This window comes from Trichoplusia ni, chromosome 4 (genome assembly GCF_003590095.1).
Source record: "Trichoplusia ni isolate ovarian cell line Hi5 chromosome 4, tn1, whole genome shotgun sequence".
NCBI classification, from domain to species: domain Eukaryota; kingdom Metazoa; phylum Arthropoda; class Insecta; order Lepidoptera; family Noctuidae; genus Trichoplusia; species Trichoplusia ni.
Window position 1 is genome coordinate 19,869,382 of NC_039481.1, and position 23,924 is coordinate 19,893,305.

The window sequence follows — 23,924 nt, forward strand, 5'->3', positions numbered from 1 at the left end:
CACGGGTTCCGGCGTGGACGCAGCACCGCCACCGCGCTCACGCAGTTCACAGACTACGTCAACAACAGTCTCACGAGGGTAAGTTTGTTGCTGCTCTGTTTATTGATTATAAAAAGGCCTTCGACACTCTGGACCACGAGGTGCTGCTACGAGCAATGGATGAATGTGGCATCAGAGGCCCCGTCAGCAGGTGGTTCAAGTGTTATCTGGAGAATAGGACTATCCGCACCTCGATAGACGGAACCACAGGAGAAGAGGTAAGCGGTGAGTCTCGGTGTGCCGACCGGCTCCGTGTACGGCCCCGTTGGCTATATTATGCATGTCAATAGTGTCACTAACGTAATAAAGCATTGTAAGATGTTCATGTACGCGGATGACATGTGTTTAATGTATTCGTCCAATAACACAAGAGATGCACAAATGCATATACAGGAAGATTTTGAAAATATCATTAAATGGGCACATGATAACGGCATAATAATTAATTTTCGCTAAGAACAAAGGTAATGTACATCAGTTCCCCGTATAGTCACTACAATAAACAAGGTAAGTTAAGTATACCTATCTACGGACATACTTACGAATGTCTGCACCACAACAAAATAGGATGCCAGTGCGTAGCTATAGACGTAGTAGATAAATTCCGGTACCTAGGTTTGACAGTGGATAGTGAACTTAACTGGAAACTTCACGTTAATGAGGTATGCAATAGACTGCAATCAATCCTAAGCAAATTCTTTCATTTGAGTAGCTTTGTGAATAGAAAAGTTTTATATGTAGTATACTATGCACTCGTCGACTCAATAATTAGTTATGGACTAAGTAGTTATGGCCTCACGTTCAAAACGCAATTAGATCGCATTAAACAGTTACAAATAAGAATAATTAAATATTTAGTTAGGAAAAAAGTTAAACTAAAAGTGCAAACAAAACTACGACGAATTATTTAAAATATGTGAAATACTACCAGTGCATGCAAAAGTAGATTACCTTATAGCATTAGAACAATATAAGCTAAATATGTACAAAAATCCAATAGCACATAATTATCGCACTAGGCGGGTTGAACAGGGTAAATATGTAATACCATCTGTAAGAAATTATTATGGTAAAAGAACAAGGAAATATATAACTCCTGTAATATTTAATAAACTAGACTTTATAAGAAATATGTCCAAAGAAGTAAGCAAAGTAACTATTAAGAAAAGACTAAAAGAAGTATAATATTATAAATAAACATAGGAGTAAGAACAGATCTCATTACAATTGTTAACCAAATAGAAATTTCAATAAGAATTAGTTGTAATAAATAATGGTAGATATAAACAGGTTGATGTTCCTAGAATATAAATTTTAATTTTTATATTGTAATAGTTATAAGATAAAGTATATATAATGTGATTATGTTTATATATAAGAATAATAAATGCAACTACACTCATTGTAAACTATAAAAACACAATAAAGAAAAATGTATAATTAAGAGCGCTATTATCGCCAACAAACTGCTTTGCAGTTTGGCGATTTTTTATGTAATTTCCTATTTTTCTATTTTTTTTTTTAATAAATAAATAATAAATAAAAAAAAAAAAAAAAAAATAAGTTATTGATATTTTCCTAGGTGCGACTAAATTTATATGTAAACATACGAATAAATAAAGTGCAAACACTTAACTCTACCGTCATCAGCTGCATCGATAATGCTAAGAAATTGGCACTGTCCCACTCATAACAGCGCACGCCTGCGCCGGCTGACCACCGCGCACGACACGACGCGTGCGGGTCGGACGACCAACGTGGCCGACGCGACCGCCGCGGCCCGGTCGCACTCGCAGCGCACGGATCGCACCTGACGCACACACGCACGCACTCACTCACGCTCGACGAATGTCGCTTGCACGCACTCACACGCATACCTACAGCACTCACTTGCTCATAAATACACTCTCTCATGCTCACACGCAAACGAAAACTCCCGCGATCATGACTACTATTAGTTACCTAGTTACGAGTAGACCGTAGTCGTTTCCAAATACTATTTAACTAGCACTACACGGAGACATTAGGAGAGGAACACCGGTTACTGTACAGTTCGCTTACACGTTAAAGTTAAATTAATAGTTTCACGTTTAATTAAAATCAGGGGTAGTCGTTTCTAGGGTGTTATTGTATTTACAACCCCGTCGTTACAATTTCGCATAATATCAAATGAGCATTAAGTTACTCGATGTCCGAGTGGACCACTTCAAACATTATGTTATCTACCATTATTCAAAATATAACATATTCTTTTATTCTATATCGATTTCAGCGGCAGGGCCGACATTTTAAGTGATATCACGTAAAGCTGTGGACTTACAAAATACTCGTATAAATTATTCACATTTATAGCACACTATCTACAAACACCCACTGTTCAGATTCACGTCCGGCCCTACCGCAGAAATTCCTTTATCTCCGTTAACTTCCAATAAAATACTGACTCATAATATGGCTAATTCGAATAAAAACTTATATCAAATATTTGGTGAAGATGTAGTTTAAACATTATAAAAACGACGCAATTAAATAGGTATCTTAAACAAGTACTTAAGCTTAACATGTCTACCACAATAAATAAAGTCGTATAAAATTGTTAAGAGTTACAAGTTACGCGGCAAGGCATCACGTCGCCGGCTCACCGCACGCTCCGCCGTGACGAGAGCCCGCCGCACTTGTTTATTTACAAAACGAAAATCTGCGGGTGAACGCGCGTCGCCCCGAGATATCAGGGTTTCGGTGACTTATGGATACGATAGTGGGAGACAATTGACTAAATTAGCGGCGGGTGTGTCGTGGGTGCGCCTACAGCTGCTCGTCCAGGTCCGGCCCGTACAGGTCAGCCAGCTTGTTGAACCGCGGGCCCCACGCGCCCAGGTAGTCGTACTCGTGCGTCTCGTCGTCCGTACCTAACACAAGCATGCCGCATTAGGATTTCATATGAATTATTTATTCGAACACGAAGACTGGAGATGCCTCAATTTTTCGCTTCATACATTGTAAATGAAACGCCGCAAGGCGCCGTCATAAATTTTAAAGTGGGATCGGAGGAACTAATTTTACGAGGGGTGGTGATGCATAGGATTTCGAAACTCACCGGATGCGAGCGATGAGAGTGATCCGGCGGTGCTACCGCCGCCCTCGTAAGCGTAGTTGCGCAGGTCGTCGAATGGCGGCGCGTTTGGGTCACTGTCAGCGCGCCGCTGTGTTCCTCGATGAACATGCCAACGTTAGTCTCTCCTGGCAGCGGTACTCCCACGCCAACTCCTGGTGGGACGCCCACGGCTACGCCCATCGGACCCACGCCAAGCCCCAGACCCATTACAGGATCTATAACAAAAGATTATGTTAAAAATACATCCTAGTTTATAACTATTTTCATGTTAGAGTTTGCTCTAACATGTACACAAAGTACTTTCAGATGAAAACACGGATAAAAAAGTAAATAGATTTCTTACTTTACGAAAAAAAACGTAAAGTCTTTATAAAGCAAATAATTAATTATCATGGCAACCAATTGCAAACATGTACAAAACAACAGCCTATTCGCAGACAGCTGAAACAAATGGTTCCGGATGTAGCGCCGTAATCCCTTCGCTGCTCACGCTACCCGCGTGAAACGACGGGCTTGGGCGCCCCGTCGTTTGTAACCTTTGCACAACATATTATGTTAATATAATGGTGGCGGGACTGCTTAACGAGGACCCCTTCTTCGTATCCCGCCGAGCACGTGAAGGCCTGACAACAAGTCAGTCATCACGGCCATTACAAATCCGACAGCCTGAGTCCCGACTTAGTTTATATCGCGGCTTTTGGGGACTTATTTAGTTTATCTTTACTGTACCAGCATTTTCGCTAATTGGTTTGTAGAGGTCAGGCGGTAGTAGTTCCGCGAAATTTTGTGAAACTATACCGAGTGCTTAGATTGAAAGCCAACTAAAATTTAATGCTGGAAGTGTGTTTAGATTGTACGACGTCCGTATTCTTGGAAGTTTGTTTTGTGTACCTGAAAATTCCTGATTTATTTGAAGCACTATGACCAGGAAAACTGGTCAATTTTCTTTCAACAATCTAACTTGAAAGTTTTCTATAAATGAATTACTGTTTTTTACTTACAGGGTAATTTAGTAGGTGCATGATCAGGCAGTGGTCCTCCGATGGGTATCTGAAGCGGGGTGATGTCGAAGGCCGTCATATCATCTTCGCCGCCTCCTTCATCGTCATAATTAATAATGTTCTCACGAACATCGTCATCAGGTCCAGGGTACTTGATGTGAGCCTCCCGACGTCGGTTGTATACCACGAACACTAACACCAGGACTGGTGACCAGAAAACATAGATTTAGGGCAGTCCAAAATGTATGCAATGATGCGGAAATCACGAAAGCAGACTTGTAGTTATTTATTCATGTTCAAACCGACAGAGTTTCGCATGTTGTTGCTATGGTTGAATAAACGATCTGAACAGCATATATAACCACAAATCAAATATTAGTAGTCAAAAGATTGAGTTGCACTGAATAAAATCATAAAGTATGAATTTGATTTTCCTTTAAAACGGAATGCTATAAATGGATCTGAGGAGTTGAAAAAACGCGATTATGTGCATTTCTCTAGTTAAGTTAGTTTGAGTCGAGTGACCCGGCTGCTACGGGCGAGCGGATGTCTCGTAGTCGTTTTGTAAATGCGTTTTTCCTTGCTTTTTATTACAAATGTGCCCTACTCTATCTCGACGAATCGCATGCTCGTATTTGCATCTCTTTTATAGCTCAATTAATAATGAACTCGATATTCCAGCGTCAAATTGTCACGATATTACCTACATCTTGTTTAATAATTTTCATAAACATTCCAACTTTATGTACTCTTTTGGTATTAGTTGTATTAATGTTCAAAGTACGCGTAACAGCGTTTAAATTGGGAAAGTTTTTCATAGTCAAGTTGTATCAGAGAAGACTGTCAGCGCATATTAAACGTTTTTGTAATAAATTGCGCTGTAGAATGCAATATTCTTTCATGTAATAAGGAAGAATTTAGTGGGGCATCTGTAATGTCTATCAACCCTCATGAATAAGGCGTCAGTTAATAATGTGTGACAGCTATGGGTTTGGGGATGTTCCTGAGCAATACAACTATGAAGATATGTTGAAGAATATTTTACGAATAAGTAGAGATGGCTGGTATATTGTGTCGAGATCGTTATTTAACTTAATTCTGCAATATTTGCCGCGGAGATAACCGACAAGCATATTTAATAAAAATAGGTTAATAATTAATTACAACTATAAAACAACACAAACTATGGTGTTTATTAATTTGCTAAACAAATATTGATAGTGATAAATAACTTTGTCCATTAGTCATATTTCACAGCTATTTGTCATTTCGAAATTGATAATAGCAAGCTTAGCGTCAGGAACTGTTTCAGTTATTCCAATTTCCGTTACATAAGCATTTATTGAATTAAAGGGGGCGGGCCTCCAGGCTCCTGATTTTAGAATCGAGGCATTGCAGCACTTGATGGATAATAACTCAATTACTTTGATTGACGAATTACACAACATAAATTATTTATTAAGTTAAGTGATGCGAAACTCAACCTGATTTAAATCGAATTCGATGAATGCTTGTGGTTTTTATAATGAGCATACGTTTATTACACAAAATACATTTAATATTACTGTAAATTCAAAATTCCTGAGTATGTAAGATAATTAATATTGCTGCTCCTTAAAGTGGTGAGTTATTCAATGTATCGTTATACTTAATAAGCTATTTGTGAAATCAACAGGGAGTGCAAAACCGCTATACACAACAACACAACACGTCTAGTTACGGGAATATACTAATAATATTAACAGGGTGAGAAATTACACACGTTTATACTAGTCGTACCACGAATAGATGGTTTTATTGTTTCATGATTAATGTGACGAAGAGTCTTAGTTGTAATTATATGGGACGCGGAATGTTTTCAATAGCATGCAAATAAAGGTATGAATGTGGTGCTCACCTAAAAGCATGAACAAACAAACAATGATAGCTATAATAAAATCTCTGGATGGTGTGATGATCCCGGAGGCTAGCAGCTCGAGCTCGCAGTCGTGGCCGGTGTAGCCGAATGCGCACACGCAGTCGTAGCGGCGCGCCGGCTCGCGGTCCACGCACGTGCCGCCGTGCCGGCACGGGCTGTCCGCGCACTCGTTCACGTTGGCGCACGTGCCGCCCGCGCGCACTGACCCCCCGGGGCACCTACACACCGCGCTCTTTACCTCACCGCTCTCGCGACTCGCCGCGCACTGAGCCCCGACCCCATATAGCATGCACTACTGTATTACATTTATCTAAGACACGGCTACATATACACATATACGAGTAGGATGTTAGTGATGAGTGTGCGTTAGTGATAGTGCGTCGGGATGACCGTCTAGTGGGACACGCGTTAGCGTGACTACGTTAGTGCTCACTCATGATAATGAGGAGGCAGACGAGGATGGCCGCGAGCGCGCCCATGCTGAGCTTGAGCGTGCGGCCCTCCTGCACCAACTCGCAGTTCTCGCCCCAGAACCCTTCGGGACAGTGGCAGCGGTAGCCAGGCTCGCGGTTCACGCACGAGCCGCCATTGCGGCACGGGAAGTACAGACACTCGTTCTTGTCTACGCATCCCTTGCCGTCCGGAGACAATACCAAACCCTCACCGCAACTAAACACCATTCCAATATAATATTTACATTTCTAAATATATTATTAGTAGGTATAATTAAATAAATAATGTGTATAAATATATGTTATTTTATTACTAGCTACAAAAACTATGATATGTTAAATAAATACATAAAACAGGATTAAATAAATGTAAATAAAAGGTTAATAATATAAGTCGTAACTCAGTGCGCGTTTAAAATAAAATGTATAAAAGAACATGATTATAAATTGTATTGAAGTTTCATTAGCCTTTAGGCTGTATTCAGAAATATAAATGAAAAAATTTAATATTTAATGAAATCCATTATAAATCAGATTCAATTTACTTAATTTATATTAATTTATTTTATGAATTCGACGATGACAGTTAGTATTAATATTGGAGGTAATTAAAAAATCTAAGTCAATTCGCTCATTTTGGAGTTTCGAACCCAAAGAGGATCAGGAAATTAACTTTTCGAATGGATGGTTAAGTTTCATATTTTTATTAATATATTGAACTAGTAACTCACGTGCATTCGTATTCATTCCAGAGATCGACGCAAACAAAAGGTTCCGTGCAGTGAACGTTGATGCAAGGACTGTTTGATGGGCAGTTACGGTCGAGATTTCTAGCCATAGTTGCCTGACCCCACTGGGTGCCATTCATCGCTGGCGGTAAAGGTAGATGTTTACCCTCTAATCTGATATCGTCCAAACAACCTTTCTGGAAGTCGGCATATACTTCAAATGTCCGAACGCCAGTGTACTCAGCTTTGCCACCAGCATACACGCCCTCCTGCTTGTCTACAAGTAGCCACTGATGACCCTCGAAGTAGAAAGTCTCGTTGTATCGGCGTCCTTCTCCGCCATCGATTTCCAACATTGCAGCGCTTCCATATCGGCTAACACGAGCAATATGCCATTGGCCGTCATCAACAGCCACAGAATTCAACCATACATCGCGTTCTTCGGTACGCAGTGAGTTTAGATTATAACGGAAGTGTAATCGCGATTCCTTGACTTCCAGTATTCCATACTCCCGGTTGTGTTGATCACTAACTCTGAATAGTTCACCATGAGGCTCACGCGTTCTAAATCGCAGCTGAATTTGTGTGCTGAATCTGTCAGGTTCAAAACTCAGAGCGAATTTTACATAACTCTGAGGTCTAAAACTGGTCGGTGTGGTTGGTAAGTTACAGGAAGGTCCAGTCCAACCAGGTTGGCATTGACACCTGGCCTCAGAAAAGCTTCCAACACAAGTGCCATGTTCCCAACACCTTGAAGTAGTGTCCGCTTGGTTACATATTTCGTCTGTTTGTGGGCAGCCTGCTACAGAATTCCTTGATAGTCCAGGATGGGCTAAATCATATAACTTGCTGTTATGAATCAGATTGCGTATACATCCGTCAAATCCTTTGCCGATTGGCATGTATTGCCAATGATAGTGTGTTGGATCAAAGTGTTCGATGTATAAACCACCTATCTGCAGAGGCGCATTGACATTCAAATACTCATTGAAAGGCGGGATTGTTCCGCTAGCTTGGCACGTCGAGTCATCAAATTCAGGTGGAGTTCCATCTTCCATCTCTTGAATGTCAGCTGATTTACAGAAGTCAACTATCATTCTCACGTTTTCTGTGTCCCAGAAGATATCTATTCTATGCCACTCGCCATCATCCAAAGACTTCTTTGTTTTAACTCTGAGTTCTAAAGTCCCAGAACCAAAATCTATTAGAAGTCTTGGATTGCCTCTTTCTAGCTCCACAGAGATGAAATCTGATACCATGATTTCTTCCGGTTCAGGTGGGACGATGGGCCCATTGTAAAGTAGTACACCTTCTGACTTTCTTGTGATAAATTCGAAACTTAAGTGGGAACTGTCACACATTTCTAGTGCAGGGTACCAAGCCCAACCTGTTCCTCTAAAGCTTCTGGATGTTTGCTGACATCTTGGCCCGGTGTAGCCAGGAGGACAAGAGCACGTCAGTCCATATTTGCCTTCTATACATCTACCGCCATTGTAGCATGGCGAGTTGCGACATGTTTCCGCTTGAGTGAAATTGCGGGCACCACAGGTACATTCGGCAATAACGTCTACTCGGACACCCACGAGAGCAGTTTTGTTTGAGTTAACCATATACGGTAGGTTACTTATATCCAAAACGTTAGTGCAAGATCCTTCACACATTTGGTTTTCGTACAAACACTCATCGATACCAACCATAGTTATGTTAATTCCCACAGCCCTCTCTATTTCTTCTCGGTGCATAAGTACAATACCATTTAATCGGATAGGTTTATAATAATGAGCTCCATGTGCGGAGAATCGAATATCCGTAACAGGCGGGTGCTTTTTCCTAAGCTGAACACTGAAAATATCAATGTTTTCGCGTTCAGTATTTAGTAAGTCTGCCAATTTGTCCTTAAATATGTCCAATTTGCTTCTTGAGACACTAAGCGTTTTGTAATTCCAGACCCTTATAAAGTCTTCATCTGATATTCCAGATATACGGATCGATCCGGAGTTTATTATGGCTTCGTGCGATATCTCTTTTACATAGACTGTAACGTTGGCAGGTACATCCGTTTGCGTGTGTTTTCGATCATAAACTTTAAACTTCAGATGATATCTACCTTCTCTAGTTTTATGTCGCATTTGTACCATACCAGTTTCTTCGTTCAGTGTAAAGTTTGGATGTTCTGAACTTTCCCAGAAAAACTTCTTATCTGGTAGATCCCAATCATCTAGATCATAGACATATACTCGACCAATTTCAGTATCTGGTGCCTGACCTTGATAACTATAGACAAGAATTTCTTTGGAGCCCGGTTGCATTTTATTATCATTGACATCACCAATCACAACAGTCAATGTGCTGGTTCCAGTCATAGCAGGGTTTCCATGGTCTTTGATGATAATAGGAATAAGATATTCCTTTTGCTGCTCTCTGTCAAAAGAGCGTAAAGATGATACAATAGCCATTCCGTCACCGTTGGCACCTTTTTGATCTTGCTCAACTTTGAAAGAAGCTCGAATAATATCGTCAGCACCAGGGTCAAGCCTAAACTGGAATGGTGGTCCATTGCTCTTTGACCTATCGTCGTCATCAGTCGCTAATATTTCCGCGACTTTTTTAGGCGTTATATGTTCGGTCAATACAGGTCGGTAGTCTTTTAAGAATGTAGGCGCGTTGTCATTTATGTCCTGCACTATGACTGTAAGAGTAGCAGTAGCAGTCCTTGGCGGCACGCCATCATCAATGGCCAATATTTTTACTTGATGTCTAGGGGTATCTTCTCTATCCAATGAACGTTGTATGCTGACAGTACCTTCTTGGTTAATAGAGAACTGCCGTTTTCTGTCAGATGATCTGTCGATAGCATATGAAACTTTGCTCTTGCCTCCCTGATCTGGATCAGTAGCTTTAAATGTTTCTAAGCTCTTACCAACTTCAGCATTCTCATACACCGATACTTCTATGTTAGCTCTTTCAAACTGAGGTTTATTGTCGTTTATATCTCTAAGTTTAACAACTACCCACGAGTAAGCTACATGATATTTATCGTTGTCATTATCTTCTCCTTTATCATTAACTTGTATCCTAAATCTGAAGCCATTACTTTGTAATTGGTCTTCATAATCTAACGGCTGTACAATTTTTAACGAGCCAGTGCCGTCATTATTTCTAACCATAGTAAATTTATCAGCACCATATCCACTATTTTCAATAACTTTATATTGGAATTTATTCGTTTCGTCTTCATCATGAACTGTTACAGTCAAGATAGGCATTTCAGGCAAGTTAGTTCCATCTGTTTCGTCTACTTCCGTAAACCATTCGTCTTTCGTAAATTGCGGTGGCATATCGTTTATGTCTTTGACTCTTATAGAGGCTGTACCTGTCCCTTTTAACCCCCCACCATCGGAGGCTACTATTTGTATTGAATAGTCGGGCGTCCTTTCGCGATCAAGACAGCACACTGCGGTTTTAATAACACCTGTTTCAGGTTCGATTTCGAATATCGGTGAGCCGGTTTCTTCTTCTATTACATTTTTCTCAATTGAATACCACAGCTTAGCATTATTACTTTCTGCAGGGTCATCATAGTCTATGGCTGTCATTGTCATAACGACCATACCGGCTGTGCCGTTTTCTGTGACATTACCGAAATATACGCCTTGTGGGAAAATAGGGGCATTATCATTGATGTCTTTAAGATTGACTTGTACATCTGCGTACCCCACTAGGCCTTCACCCCCTTCATCTTGGGCAAAAACTGTAAATCTCCATTGAGGTCGCCCATTAGGTTGATCGCGATCTAAGGGCTGTAGACAAATGATGAATTTAGTGAAACAAAAAACAAAGTGAAAGAAATCGTTTCCTTTTATTTTGATTACATTCGCCCACTATTACTTTTTATGGTAACGGATTGTGTTACATTTAAACGCTATCAAAAGGGTTTGGCAAATACAGAGATAGTGTTTACTTGGTGATCAGCAAACAAACCGATCCTAAACTCACAGTAAAGTTAAAGTCACAAGTAAGTATCTTTTGGTACTGAGGCGGGACCGAAAAAGTATTCCAATTTTCTAAAGAGTAGGTAATTAACATTCAGAGGACATTCGGTTTTTCTCATTTCAGGAATATCTGTGTCCAACTTACGGTGAAAATGGAACGCAATAAATGTGTGATTGCATTGTGCATGCAAAGTGTGCGTCCCGTTGGCCAGCTATCTCTGTTCACGAGTTAGATACTCTCATTCCAATGCCAATAGCATCAGGTGTACCTACGCCCTAGGTATGATAGCACTCGACATGTATTTTTCTATTAAATCTAAAACTTACTTTGAGGACGAATATTTCTCCAGTGGTACGGTTGATGTCGAATTTGCTATTAGCAGGATTGTCAGGATCGATACCCTGACCGGTGAGGAAATAAACTATGTTCTGTTGTCTGTCTTTATCACCATCAGTAGCTGTAACCTGTATTATGAAAGAACTATATGTCAGTTTTTATTTTATAGGAAAAATACAATGAATGTATTTAAAAAGATAGGAAAGATTAATTTCAAAAGCAACTTACTATAATCAACCGTTTTGGATATAATTAGTTTTGCCGAAATACCATTAGAAAGCAGGCGAGGAATGGTCGAATATTTACCTGATAGTGGTGTTAGTACGTTCAATACAAAATTGCCTTTGGCTCTGTGTTGTGCTCGATTATAAATTCATGATGCTAGTTAGGAAAGTTTTGAGTTAATCAATGGAAATATCTCCAGGCAAAAATATTCCAGGCAAACTAAACTGTTGTTATTTACTTTTGTAAAAACTATGTTTAGATACTTGAAAACCATAAAAGAATTAGAGATCTGTTAGGTTAGTGCTTATCGCAGGTAACTTTGCTATTTATTTAATGATGAAGGCTAGGCTAACTACCTCATTACTTTTTATATGTTTACCTTCCTACTTAAACCGTTATCCGTTCCAAAGAAATGTAATATTTTGAACAAATATACCGGGAGCAAATTGACGAGAAGGTCGCATAAATATTACATCATAAAAGTTATTCTCAACTTATTTGTACTAATGTCTTTTTCTATACTTTTTTTTATGTTTATCAACCTATCTATAATTCGTCTCGGCTGTACAATGTTTTCCCATTACATTTTCGCAGTAATATGTTGACTTATTCGAATTCTCAGAATTTTCCTTATGATGTCGCCATAAAACCTGCAAAACAACTTTAATCTGGGGCTGGATGTGAATTACTATGTATTTTATAGTGGCGAATCTCCTGCGGAAGTTCTTCGAAGTTTATGAACCCCAACACCCCGTATTGTTTGCATCGGCCCCTAGCACCGGAAGCATCGCAAACTTTGTTCTTTTAAGGACAACGAAGAGAAAGTCGACGGAATTTTATCACTATTTGAGGAGATGAAGTAAAGTGAATTTTAAAGTTGATATAAAACTGGAACACGTCGGATAAAGGCGAATAAGGGAACTGCTTGAGGAGAATGGGGGTAATCGAGAGACGTGTGTCAAATTCATAACAATAGTTAACAGTTTATTGAGTGTTTTATGGAGAAACTGATCCTTGTAAAATTAGGATACGTAAACTTATGGCAACTGAAATGTCCAATTACGTCAGACTGGCGGGAGCGTCTGAAATGAAGAGGGTCGACGTTTGCGTAATTACTCGGATCATTTGCGAATCTCACTCCAATTATAAAAAAAAGCTTGTCACTACAAGCGACTTGGGACAAGGGCTTTTCTTTTAGTGAACGGTCAATTTTCATGATTGAGTATAAAAGTCAAGGCAAGTTGACTTTGAAACAGTTTCGTACAAGAATTTAACTACTAATTTTGTCGTATTTTTAAATTGTGAAAGGCTAGTCATTTCTTTCTCGCAGTGTAAAAATTTCGAGAGCCTAAATTAAAGCTATTTCTTTACCTTCTTAAAGTTGCGAGTTTTATGATAAAAAGGCCACATAACTAAGTGTCAAAGTACATTATATGTTTGAAACAGCTATCTCACAACACAGAGACAAAGTTGAGCAAAAGCAATTTAAAATATTTTCCCGTTGTTCAGGTGCTCATATGTTATTGACAGGATTTGAAGAAGTTGTGAAACTAGAAAGCGTATAGAATATATATTCTAGAGATACCAAACATGCTGTGAAACTCCACTTTGGCGTTCAAACTGTAACGATGCGTGAGTCTCTACTAAAAGCTCTCGAACGAGTCTACATACTACATTAATTACTTACCTACAGAACCTGTGGATTCAAACTTATGTTAGTACAAAATTCGTTGTTAGTTTTACATTTGAAAACCCTTGCACCACGGATAGGAAAAAAAAGTAAAAAAAAATGGGAATTAAATAAAACATACACAATTATAGGAGTATCAAACTGTAAATATTTGAATAAGTGTATAAAGCTGGAATTTTATAGCTTCATTACAATCGAAACGACCTTTCCTAATGGTTTCCCAAGTAAGGGAAGAGGTACGCACAATTTACACGCTCAGTATTATTATTAACATGCTGCGTCGGCAGGCTTATCTATGAAATGGATATTTTTATGATCCCCGATACTGAGTTAACTCAAGAATAAAACGCTTTGAGTACCGTTTACTGTTTCTAGCAGGAATGCTTTTAAATTTGCATGTCAATATTTGAAATGTGTTTGCAGCTGTCGGCGGAAAGTATTGTAATATAAGCGAGGAGGGAACAGAGAAAAGAATTTAATTTTATAGCGAAAGAATTTTATGATTATTCCCAGTTCGATTTTGATTCGTAAAAAGTGCTTTGATAACAGCATAAAACAAATAAGATTAGTACGAAGCTGAATTGGGTGTTATGTTGGTTAGTTCATGAAGGTTTAATTCGATTGTTTGGAAGGATAGAAATGAAGAACATAAATACAAACAAAAATAACTTAAAAAACCTGTATAAGGGGGTGTGGGAAGGGTCCGGTCTCTTCTAGCGCCTGCGTGACGTAGGCGCTGCGAGAGAACTTGGGCGGCAGGTCGTTGACGTCGAGGACTCGCACCACGACGCGCGTCGAGTTCTCGTTGCGGCCGTCCGACGCCACCAACGTCAGCTCGTACTGCGACACCCACACATACACTCACCATGCTCATGCACCACACTCCACGCAGCCACAGCGTGGCTATCATATTTAACTAAATAGGTGGTAAACTATGACGTAACATCATTTCCACATGGACTGTTCGAGATTGGTCGGTTACAAAAGTGAACTTCAGTCAATTATTCATAACTTTTGTGTGGCGGTACCCAACATGTGAATATGCTTGTTTATGATTTATAACTTTTAATCCCTTCCATAAAAGTCCATTTTGTTGCAGATAAGCCGCGTTACAATTCCACAGCCGCAGTTTTAACGGATGCCACGACTACGTGTAATATATCACATCGATACACATGATTTATATGTATTGGCGCACATGTTATGTATTGCTTTTATTAGACTTGTGCTAAATAAATATTTATGTTGGACTACATAAAGTCGTCAACGGAATGTTTCGCCAAAAGCCACCGCGAATTAATCGCAATGAAGAAGTTAATTTATGCCGCGCGAAGAACTTTGCTTTCGGGCTTCGTGCAATAATTGAAAAGTACAAATTTCAAACGTTCTCTCGCACAACTCGCGCCCAGCTGCCGAACTTCTCGTCATTATCGTTATAAAAATGAGAAAAGTCGACTTCGACTATAAAACGGTTTTTTTTTCTAAAAGCTTAAATTCTGTTGGCGGCGAGTAAATAAATATTAATAACCGCAGGGTGGTTGTTTTAGAACGTTATCGTACCGGACGGGGTATTACGCGACTCACTGAATTTTAGTCGCTTCTGTTCAAAGCTTTACTTGGAGTGATGTTCGATCGCCGATTTCAATATCTGTCGTCGAACGGATTAAGGAACTGCCAACAAAGTAGATAGTTTCTAGAGCTCGATATTCACTTTCTGCAGTATTATTATTATTTTTGTTGGCTCACAACAATATTTCTCATTTATTTATCAAAGTTTTACAACTATAAAACGAAACGTGAGTTTTAGTGCACTTGAGAAGATTCATAAAGTGCAGGTAAACACAAAGCTGTAAATACTTGAACAAAACAATAAACCATGAAATAATCTGAAAGAAATGTCCAATTACGCAACGAGTATTCACCGCTATGCTCTGGAGCTGCAGACCGCCGCAATAAACAAGTTGGATGCAAAATAAAACAAAACAACAACAAGGACACTAGCAACAAAACAATAACTACGGAGGAAAAACAATGTTGCAAACGAAATCCCCATGCCATGCAAGCTCTAATTATATCCATAAGGGTCAAATCGGGGACGTGGGAGCCTCATTCGATTCTCTTTTGAAACAATTGCTCGAGTACTCGAGTCGATTCAATAAAGAATCGAATTCAGCTGTAATGATCTCGAATAGGACCTGAAGCACTCGTTTGGGTAGATTGCGGTCGTCTTCTTCCGTGATCTGCGTGCGATACGTGGGCCTCTCGAACACGGGCGGATTGTCGTTGACATCCTTCACGTGAATCACCACAGTCGTGTAGTTCTCCTTCAGGTTGTCCGACGCAGCCAACTTCAGCTCGTACTGTTGCCGTCCAATTAAATTAATCAATAATACTCGATGTTACATTCGATATTTGAAACCTAGCAATACGAATTATATATAGTAGAGATATATATAATAGAGAATTATCTGGCCCGCCAATGTGCTTTTACTGATGCCGATTGTGATATTATTTGACATTAAAATATCGAGAATATCATAATATTTAATTAAATGTATGATATTATAAAGTAAACATATTGTAAATTTAATTTCACTGTAAAATTGAACGACTTTTACGACGATTAAAATTTTAGAAAAAGCAAACGTCGAAAGTCAACTCGGAGGGTTGTCCACATTTATTCAAGCCTAAGTCATCGCCATTTTTTATTCGCTGATTTAGGGGAACTCCTTTGACTTCTGTAATTACAATTTAACTGGGTAATTAAAAAAGTTCATCAGAAAGTTGAAAAAAGTAATTTAAAACAAGCCATAATTAGCTTTATTTTGGTCTTTGTAATAACGAAAAAGTAAGAAACATTTATCTAATGACAATAATTATAACGTCAGAAACATTTGGCTGGTCTTGTTATGTCGTGAAATATAAGCTAAGTAAATATCGGTGGAATCTTGGAAGTTCCAACGAATGGACTGTTGACGAATATCGGGCGCTATATAAATTGTTACCAAAAATGTACCCAGTCCACACTTGGCTTCGAAAATAGAGTGAGCGTGTTTGCGACCCGAGGGAGTTATTGGTGTCATCTGTCAGTGTCGTTCAGTAATTTCCTCACTCGGGAGGGAAATGTTTGTTTGAAAAGTCATCTCACACACTTCATACAAGTTGGAGTGCCGAATTCATTTGATATCCCATTAATTCTGATTCGTTTAACCAGAAAACACCATTAAGGTAATTAGGAACATTAATGTAAATTAATGTGCATTGAGTAGTGTTATGATTTCGTGGCCATTACCGACTGATAAATCTAGGCGCAGGTGAGGAAGCTACGTTTAGTTCGACTAATGCTTCCTACTAAAATCCTAGTACGTATCCGTATTTCACAGATGCCACGAGGGCCCCCGGATACGGCTTACGTAGCTACCTCGAGTATTGGATTTACTCGTTTTATGTACTAGTTACTGCCAGGAACACCCATATACCATATAGTTTAGCGTATGCACATACACTCGATAAATAAGCACGCTCACGGTCACGAAAACGCAATGTCACATGACACGTTAAGGGTGGAACACGACTAACAAATTCAATTTTCCCACGAGCTTTTCCATTGCTTTTATTCACAAAGAGCGTTATTTCTCCCATATATATATATATATAACAATAAAATGTACTTGCTGAACATTTAAGCGCAGACTGGGACGTTTAAAAGCAAAAGGAGTGTAGAGAGTAAACTGGTTTACATCCATAAAAGCTCCGTGAGAATCTGCAGTTTGATGGCAATACAGCCTTTGGTAACAACTACGCCGGCTCGCTTAAATGGGTATTAAAGATTAAATTATTTATCTCGTGAAAAGTTCGACGAAACTTTCTCGAGGCTGTTACAAAGAGGGTGTTCTGATAGCCGAGTGGAGACCGCCTCCACGACGCGATGTTTTAAAATTGAAACTCGCCAAGGGGCAAAAAGTAAGCGAAACACTGTTAGCGTTTAACGCAGCCGTTTATTTTAGCAAAATTATGTTCAAAGGGCGATTAATTCTCTTTTGATCCAACTCACTCCTGCTTTAATTATTGCATAACAAAAATTACAATAATATCTTTGTCACTTTTTACTTGAAAGGTTAAAGTTTCGTTGCTTTATTCTACCTACTTTGTTTGAAACCCGAAACACTGCGTCTGGCTAAGCCGTTCTCCTTAAATCGCCATTTGTTTACACGCCCACATGTATACATGTAGCTAGGTATACATTTAACACCTTTGTGTTTGTACAAGTGGTTTGTCTTTGATTATGTTGGCTTACTACGTTATCCTTCACATGTTTAATTTAGGATTTAGCTGACGTGACATAATTGTTGATGATGAACTTAGGTGCCCTACAACTTTACGTGAAACTTTTATTTACATACGCTAATTACTTTACCAGATTTACTTTATATTATAAACAGCTTAACGCGCCGCTGCTCTCTGAGTTTATGTTAAAAACAATAGTAATTCTGTACTGGATTAGAATTTAAATTAGTTTATTTCGGGGTATCAGATTTGTCTACAATTACGGTAAAGAGCATGAGAAAGCTAGACAATATTGCGTACATTTGAGAGTGGTTAAATCAATTTCGCCCTCTTTTAGTCAAGCTAAAATGTAACTATAAATATCTTTGTGGGGAATAAGGAAAACTTTGGGTGTTAATCAAATTTCGCTTACAATACATTTATGTATACAGTCCTAACGAAGCTTTGAACATGATTTCTTCTCGACGAAGGCTAAATTACGTCGCCTTCAATATACAAAGCTTTCCACGGAAAAGTGATTCCGCACTGGACGCCATTCGCTGTTTAAGAATTCCTCTAGCGTTTTCAACAAACACAACAACGCGTAGATAATATACACACATATTCCATATCATGGCGGAACAAAGCGACTGATATCGATCTATTTATTTTCCACTTTATCGTGGTTACAGACTCTCGCGGGAGTCATCACTCACTTTAAAATAGCGCGATTGTTTTAAAACACTTACATTGTAAAGCTTCATTATCATCCTTTATGATTAATCACAGCTGTTTCAATAATAAGCTGAATTTTATATTTTATGGGTACCTTATCGGTTGTGGTTAAGCTAACTTTCAAACATTCGGGATTAACGTTATTTCGCGTTAGATTGAGTTCTGAAATCAAACTAAATTAAAAGCGTCCATCAACTTCAAATACGAGTGAACTTCGAATTAGTCGATTTCGACTATAAATATGAAACGTTTCAGAATGAAATATACCTTCGATATTTATTTGAACGTTTTCAATATTTAAGTTTTATTAAAAGGTATCCACGTTTAAATTTATGATTCACGGTTCTTTCGACGTCCATTGAACCGTTGTTAATACTGTTTTGTGAAAATATGAAATTGAATAAAGACAGTTTAACCCGGGTAGTGCTGTTTAATGTGGCAGCCGTCGGTTGGGGGACTGATATTGTATTTTAAAATGTAGGATGCAGTCGAAGCTTACCCGTTTCCTGGTCTCGTAGTCGAGTGCGCCTGCCACGTAGATGGCGCCCGTCATGTTTTTGACGGCGAAGGCGCCGCCTATGTTCCCGCTCGTGATCTCGTATCGAATACGCGACGCTGCAACAAAATAAACACCATTATACACAACCATTTAAATATTTACGTAGCATTACATACATACATGCTACACACGATTTATTTCGAGTAACGTATGTGTTCAGAGATCAGAACGTTAAATTATTTCAGTATTCACCCTTTTCTCGCGAGAAAGCCGAAGGAAATGTATAAATCATATTTCCCATAACGTGAATACATAGAACACGGGAACACGTGGAAAGCTCTCAAGTTCAAACTATATTTCTAGTTCCTATTGCCAAGCTTTGTCCTAAGCGCAATTGAAACTTGCAAAGTCCTATAAAATACACTCAACCTAAAATATTAAACTTTACATACTAAATCGGGAGCAATTCAGTCATCTTTGTAAATTTTCTTTCTAGAATCTATAGAAATATATCAAGTAGCGGGTTATACGTTAACTTTTAATAAAGCTAAAACTTCACGGTTCGCCTCACAATGACAGCATGAAATATCATGGCTCCTTTCTTGAGGACGCGTGGGTACTTCATAAATTGGGTGGAAATAAAAAAAGAATATTTGAAAATCTTAACAGATTTACGAGTTCGCTGCTTGACGTGTATTCTCTCGGGGCGGTTTTATAAGATGTGATTTGTTATTTATTTTTAGGGATCAACGATGCATACATTTTGTTTTATAAAAAATAATGAAAAATTTGCCTTGTTTATCATGACAGCCCATTATGTTGAGTAGGTAGGTAAGTGTAATATTTTACATTTAGGTACGCATAAATCAAGGTGGGAAGCAAGCAATTACCGCTCTTCAGGCCGTGCTGACACTGAAGTGAGAAAGGAGATATTTTTATTTGACATAGTAAATTAAGGGGAATGTAACATAAGTCTTAAAAAAAGGATGCGCAGAGGTTTGCTTGTGGTGTCCTGGTCGTAATGTTCCGCATTGTTTATAGGCCGTAAAGTTAAAGCTTTCGTGTGTAACTTTGGAAGTTGGGACGATGGCCGCTCTAACCGCACGTTTTCCGTTTATCTTGCTTAAATAGTAATTCGATTTCCATTACTAGTAATGGTCAGGGTTAGTAGATAAGCGGCCTGCAACTTGGAAAGGTCTCGGCCCGGTCATGAAAGTCAGAAGATTGCTTTCATTTTGGGGCTGGTCGTAATCTCCGAGTATTTTTGTATGGCAAGTCGGGTTGAAGGCAGTCGGACGGATGATGTGTATTATCTCATTAAAGTAGTGTGCGTAAGTAATGTGGCCAGCGGACGGACTGCTGTTAGTCACTGAAAGCTAGCCGCAGTGTTCCCAGTAAGTGGGCCCTTCATCATAGCACATTTGTACTCGGACGTTACAAGCAAAGCCCGTTTACTTCATGGTTTTTTGCGCAAAAAGGTTAGGCGAATAGTTTTTATTAACGCAGACCTACATAAAATCTTTGTGACGTATATTATATAAGGAAGTACAGCAGGATTATGTCGGGTGTCGCCGGATTAATGGCGCAGAGAATTGACTTAAGGACATCGATATCTCTCCCCTGAGGAAAATTCAACCGTTTCAGGGAAACACAATCTTTTCTTTTAATTGAGAAGTTAATTACATTTTTGTTATAATAGATATTATATTTTCTATTTTGGAACTGGTGTAGTTTACCTGTTAAGGTTTACTGACCGCTTTCAAATTAATTCGAAACCACATTTCAGGTATCATATTAATTTAACAGTAAATTCATTATAATATCATTACCATATACTTAAATAACAATTCACAGTAAAAGTTTTGAATCTGTTTGAAGAACTGAAATGCATGCTAAATAAATAACTCGTATAAATCTGCAAACTTTAGCGTTTCGTTAGCTGGATGTATGCGGTTGAGCGCGTTGTAAATGAATATCCTTAAGCGTTTTTATGGTATCTCAGCGAACGTTTTAAAACACATCTATGTAATGTATAAATAATTGGATATGGTTTCGAAGTAATCTTCTTAGTCATTATGCTATCCACGATCCCGCAATAATAAATAAGGCTAAATGGTTTATTTTGGGAGCACATTGTTCTAATGCGTTACGTCTGCGACTGTTAACATTATTATTTCTTAATGAGAAAGTCGTATCACGACGCAACACAAGCCATAATGTGTGTAATAAAGTTAATATAATTAAGTGAGCGTTATGGTATACGCGCGTGCGATTAGAAACGCGACATCGCCCGCGCCGAGCGCCGCCTGCGCCCTCTTGCGGTGCTACATATAATGTCGGTGCCTAATCGTCAGTGTACACCCCTAATGAACGCATACCGTATTCTCAGACTAATTGGCCTATAAAGTAGCACCCCTTTTGCTCCTTTTGCGCCAGAATTTCACTTTACCTAACCAGAGAACAGTGCTATTAATGAGCGGTTTCTATCTTTGAATAATATTCTTTAATTTTGCAGCAAGAGCAGATTACCTGGAATATTTAAATATGTAATTTGTTCCTTTTTGCTACCCAGGGATTGTAAATTTCATAGATAACATCCGAAGGCGGCGGTGATGTAATAAAGTTGCAATATCCACAAAAAAATGTTGCGATTTTTCTCTGTGATTCTATTTTCATTTCAGCGGGGAAACTCGAGGCCAAGTAAAGTTATTTGCTCGACCTAGCTGCTCAGCTCTTTTCGTTAAGTAAAACAGATAGGCACTTCCTTCCAACAGGACGAAATTTATTAATAGTCACTTAGAAATTTCTGACAAGATTGAATGATGAGCTTGAGTTTTAATTGGTCCTATTTTAATGAAAATTTATAATCCCTTTAAAACTACTTTAATTTAATAACGATATTATTTTTGTAACATTTGTGAGTTAGATAGAAATCTATTTAAACATGTATCCATCAATCTCGGCTCACATTGTGTCTAAGTCATAGTCTGTCGGACAATGCGTTCAACTGTTCAAAGGGAACAGATAAGAGTTCGGGCATAAAAACGTCACGGTCCGCCAACGTTTAGACCGGCCACTTTTAATTGTCATTTGTCATCGTGAATAAATGAAAGTCATAAATTCGGTTTGTGCCATGTCAAAATATACGATTTTCTTTCATAGAACGTAGTATTCAATAAGGCGGGTAGCGGTGGTCGACCGGGCGGTAAATCACCGGGACACGGACGTCCTTATAGGAATTTAGCTTGAGAATGCTACTTCTTAGGGGCCACCATATTTTTTTCTACTTCACATAGAGCACATTTCTCTCGTGAAATTAAAATAATAACATTTTTATCCCTTATCCCGTCGCCGGTCGTATATTGATTTCTGCTCTCGTTTTCCTCGTCGAGATATTGTTACGATAATTACTATTACAAAGGCAATAAATAATACTTCGAAGACATTATGTGGTTTACAATTGATAATAAATCCCACGGCAACTGTGAGTTATTGCTTTATGACTAGAAGCTCGCCAATCTTGGTGACTGCGATTATCGTTAACAGAATATAGAATCCAAGCGTATTTAGCCAAGCGGAAGAATTCGGCCGAAACAAGAAGCTAAGAAAAACAGGTATGTTCGGATTTCTTAATTATAGCTCGGGTATGGCGCCCTAATTGATTAAAGGAAAATTGCAGTGAAAAAGAAACGAGGAAAAATGTTCAGTTATGCTACATTTCAAAAATATTCAACTGATTCATTTGGTTTAGATAAATTGCATCAAATATTTACATTGCTTTGAAAATATTATGGTATCCAAAATTTTTATTTAGTGTAAAGTAAAGTTAAACAAATACATAAACAAACAAAACAGTTTTGAATAAACAAGACTAATTTAGTAGTGATAGAATCAAAATCGGTGTGCGGCGGACTACATTGTTATGTACCGAGATAAGCAGGGATATAAAAAGTAAAACGTCGGGATTTCTCGGCGTGTTTTCAGGACCCGGCTCAGGGGCCAAGGGTGTCATTTGGAGGGCGGAAATTGCAGGGAGACGGCTGGCGTGAGGTGTTTCACTGGAAGTGAGCCTTCGGTCAAATGTCACCGGGAATGAGCCACGTGACCCCGGCCCCTCCCCCGGGCCTACTCATTTGTCTAAAGAATACACTGGAACAGTTTCATGATCAGCTCCACAGCACACGCGCACGACAGTCCTTCGACCATCATTCACGCAGACGAGGATAAAGTATTCGTGTCAGTACTGTTGTCACACGTCTCACTACTAATAACAATATGGCTGCTATTTATCTCTGAGTAATGGCGGACCGTAAACAGACAGCATGGCTGAGGCAATAACTAATGTACCAAAACTAGCTTCATTATTGAGTACGTGACTAATGAGATTACTAATGTGTCTATTAATACTACATGAGTCTACATGTGTATATTATAGAACAGTAATCGGATTACTCACGACCCATTAATTACCATTTCCAGTTTAAGGAAGATTTGATTTTGTATAAAAAATGTACATATGATAAATTTATTTCATAAGATTACAAAGATCAAAGATCTTTTCAGTCTGTACATAATGAGATTTTGTACAAAATTAACATTGGTAGTCGAATTTTATCATGAACGAATACAAAATATTTTTAGAACAAATAAGAGCTGTGTTGAAACAGTCGGCTTTTGTGTGTTTGCTTGTTTCGCAATCTGTTTCCTTCGTTTAGATATGCAGCAGTGACGTAGCATTAGCCACGAAGACGTAGGTCGAAATCAAGATGCAAATATTTATATTGCATACTTTACTTCTAAATAGGTTTTAGTTGGAAATCTAGTCGCAATATTTTCATTCAAGTGCAAAACATGTGACTGACATAAAGTTTCAAGTAAATAAAATTAAAATATTTTACTCTGCATAAATAAGTGAATGGTGAACAAA

At 38.7% G+C, this 23,924-nt stretch overlaps 1 protein-coding gene across 1 annotated transcript in view; it reads right to left on the reverse strand.

Annotated features, from left to right (window-relative positions):
• Positions 1-2,831: 2,831 nt before the first annotated feature.
• The window catches only part of LOC113493515 (neural-cadherin-like), a 61,738-nt gene continuing 40,645 nt past the window's right edge, over positions 2,832-23,924 (reverse strand). Inside the window, 9 exon segments of the mRNA XM_026871525.1 lie at positions 2,832-2,948; positions 3,137-3,244; positions 3,247-3,369; positions 4,156-4,359; positions 6,507-6,742; positions 7,257-11,053; positions 11,573-11,710; positions 15,693-15,857; positions 18,998-19,113. Coding sequence (XP_026727326.1) covers positions 2,845-2,948; positions 3,137-3,244; positions 3,247-3,369; positions 4,156-4,359; positions 6,507-6,742; positions 7,257-11,053; positions 11,573-11,710; positions 15,693-15,857; positions 18,998-19,113 — 4,991 coding nt within the window. The 3' untranslated portion in view covers positions 2,832-2,844.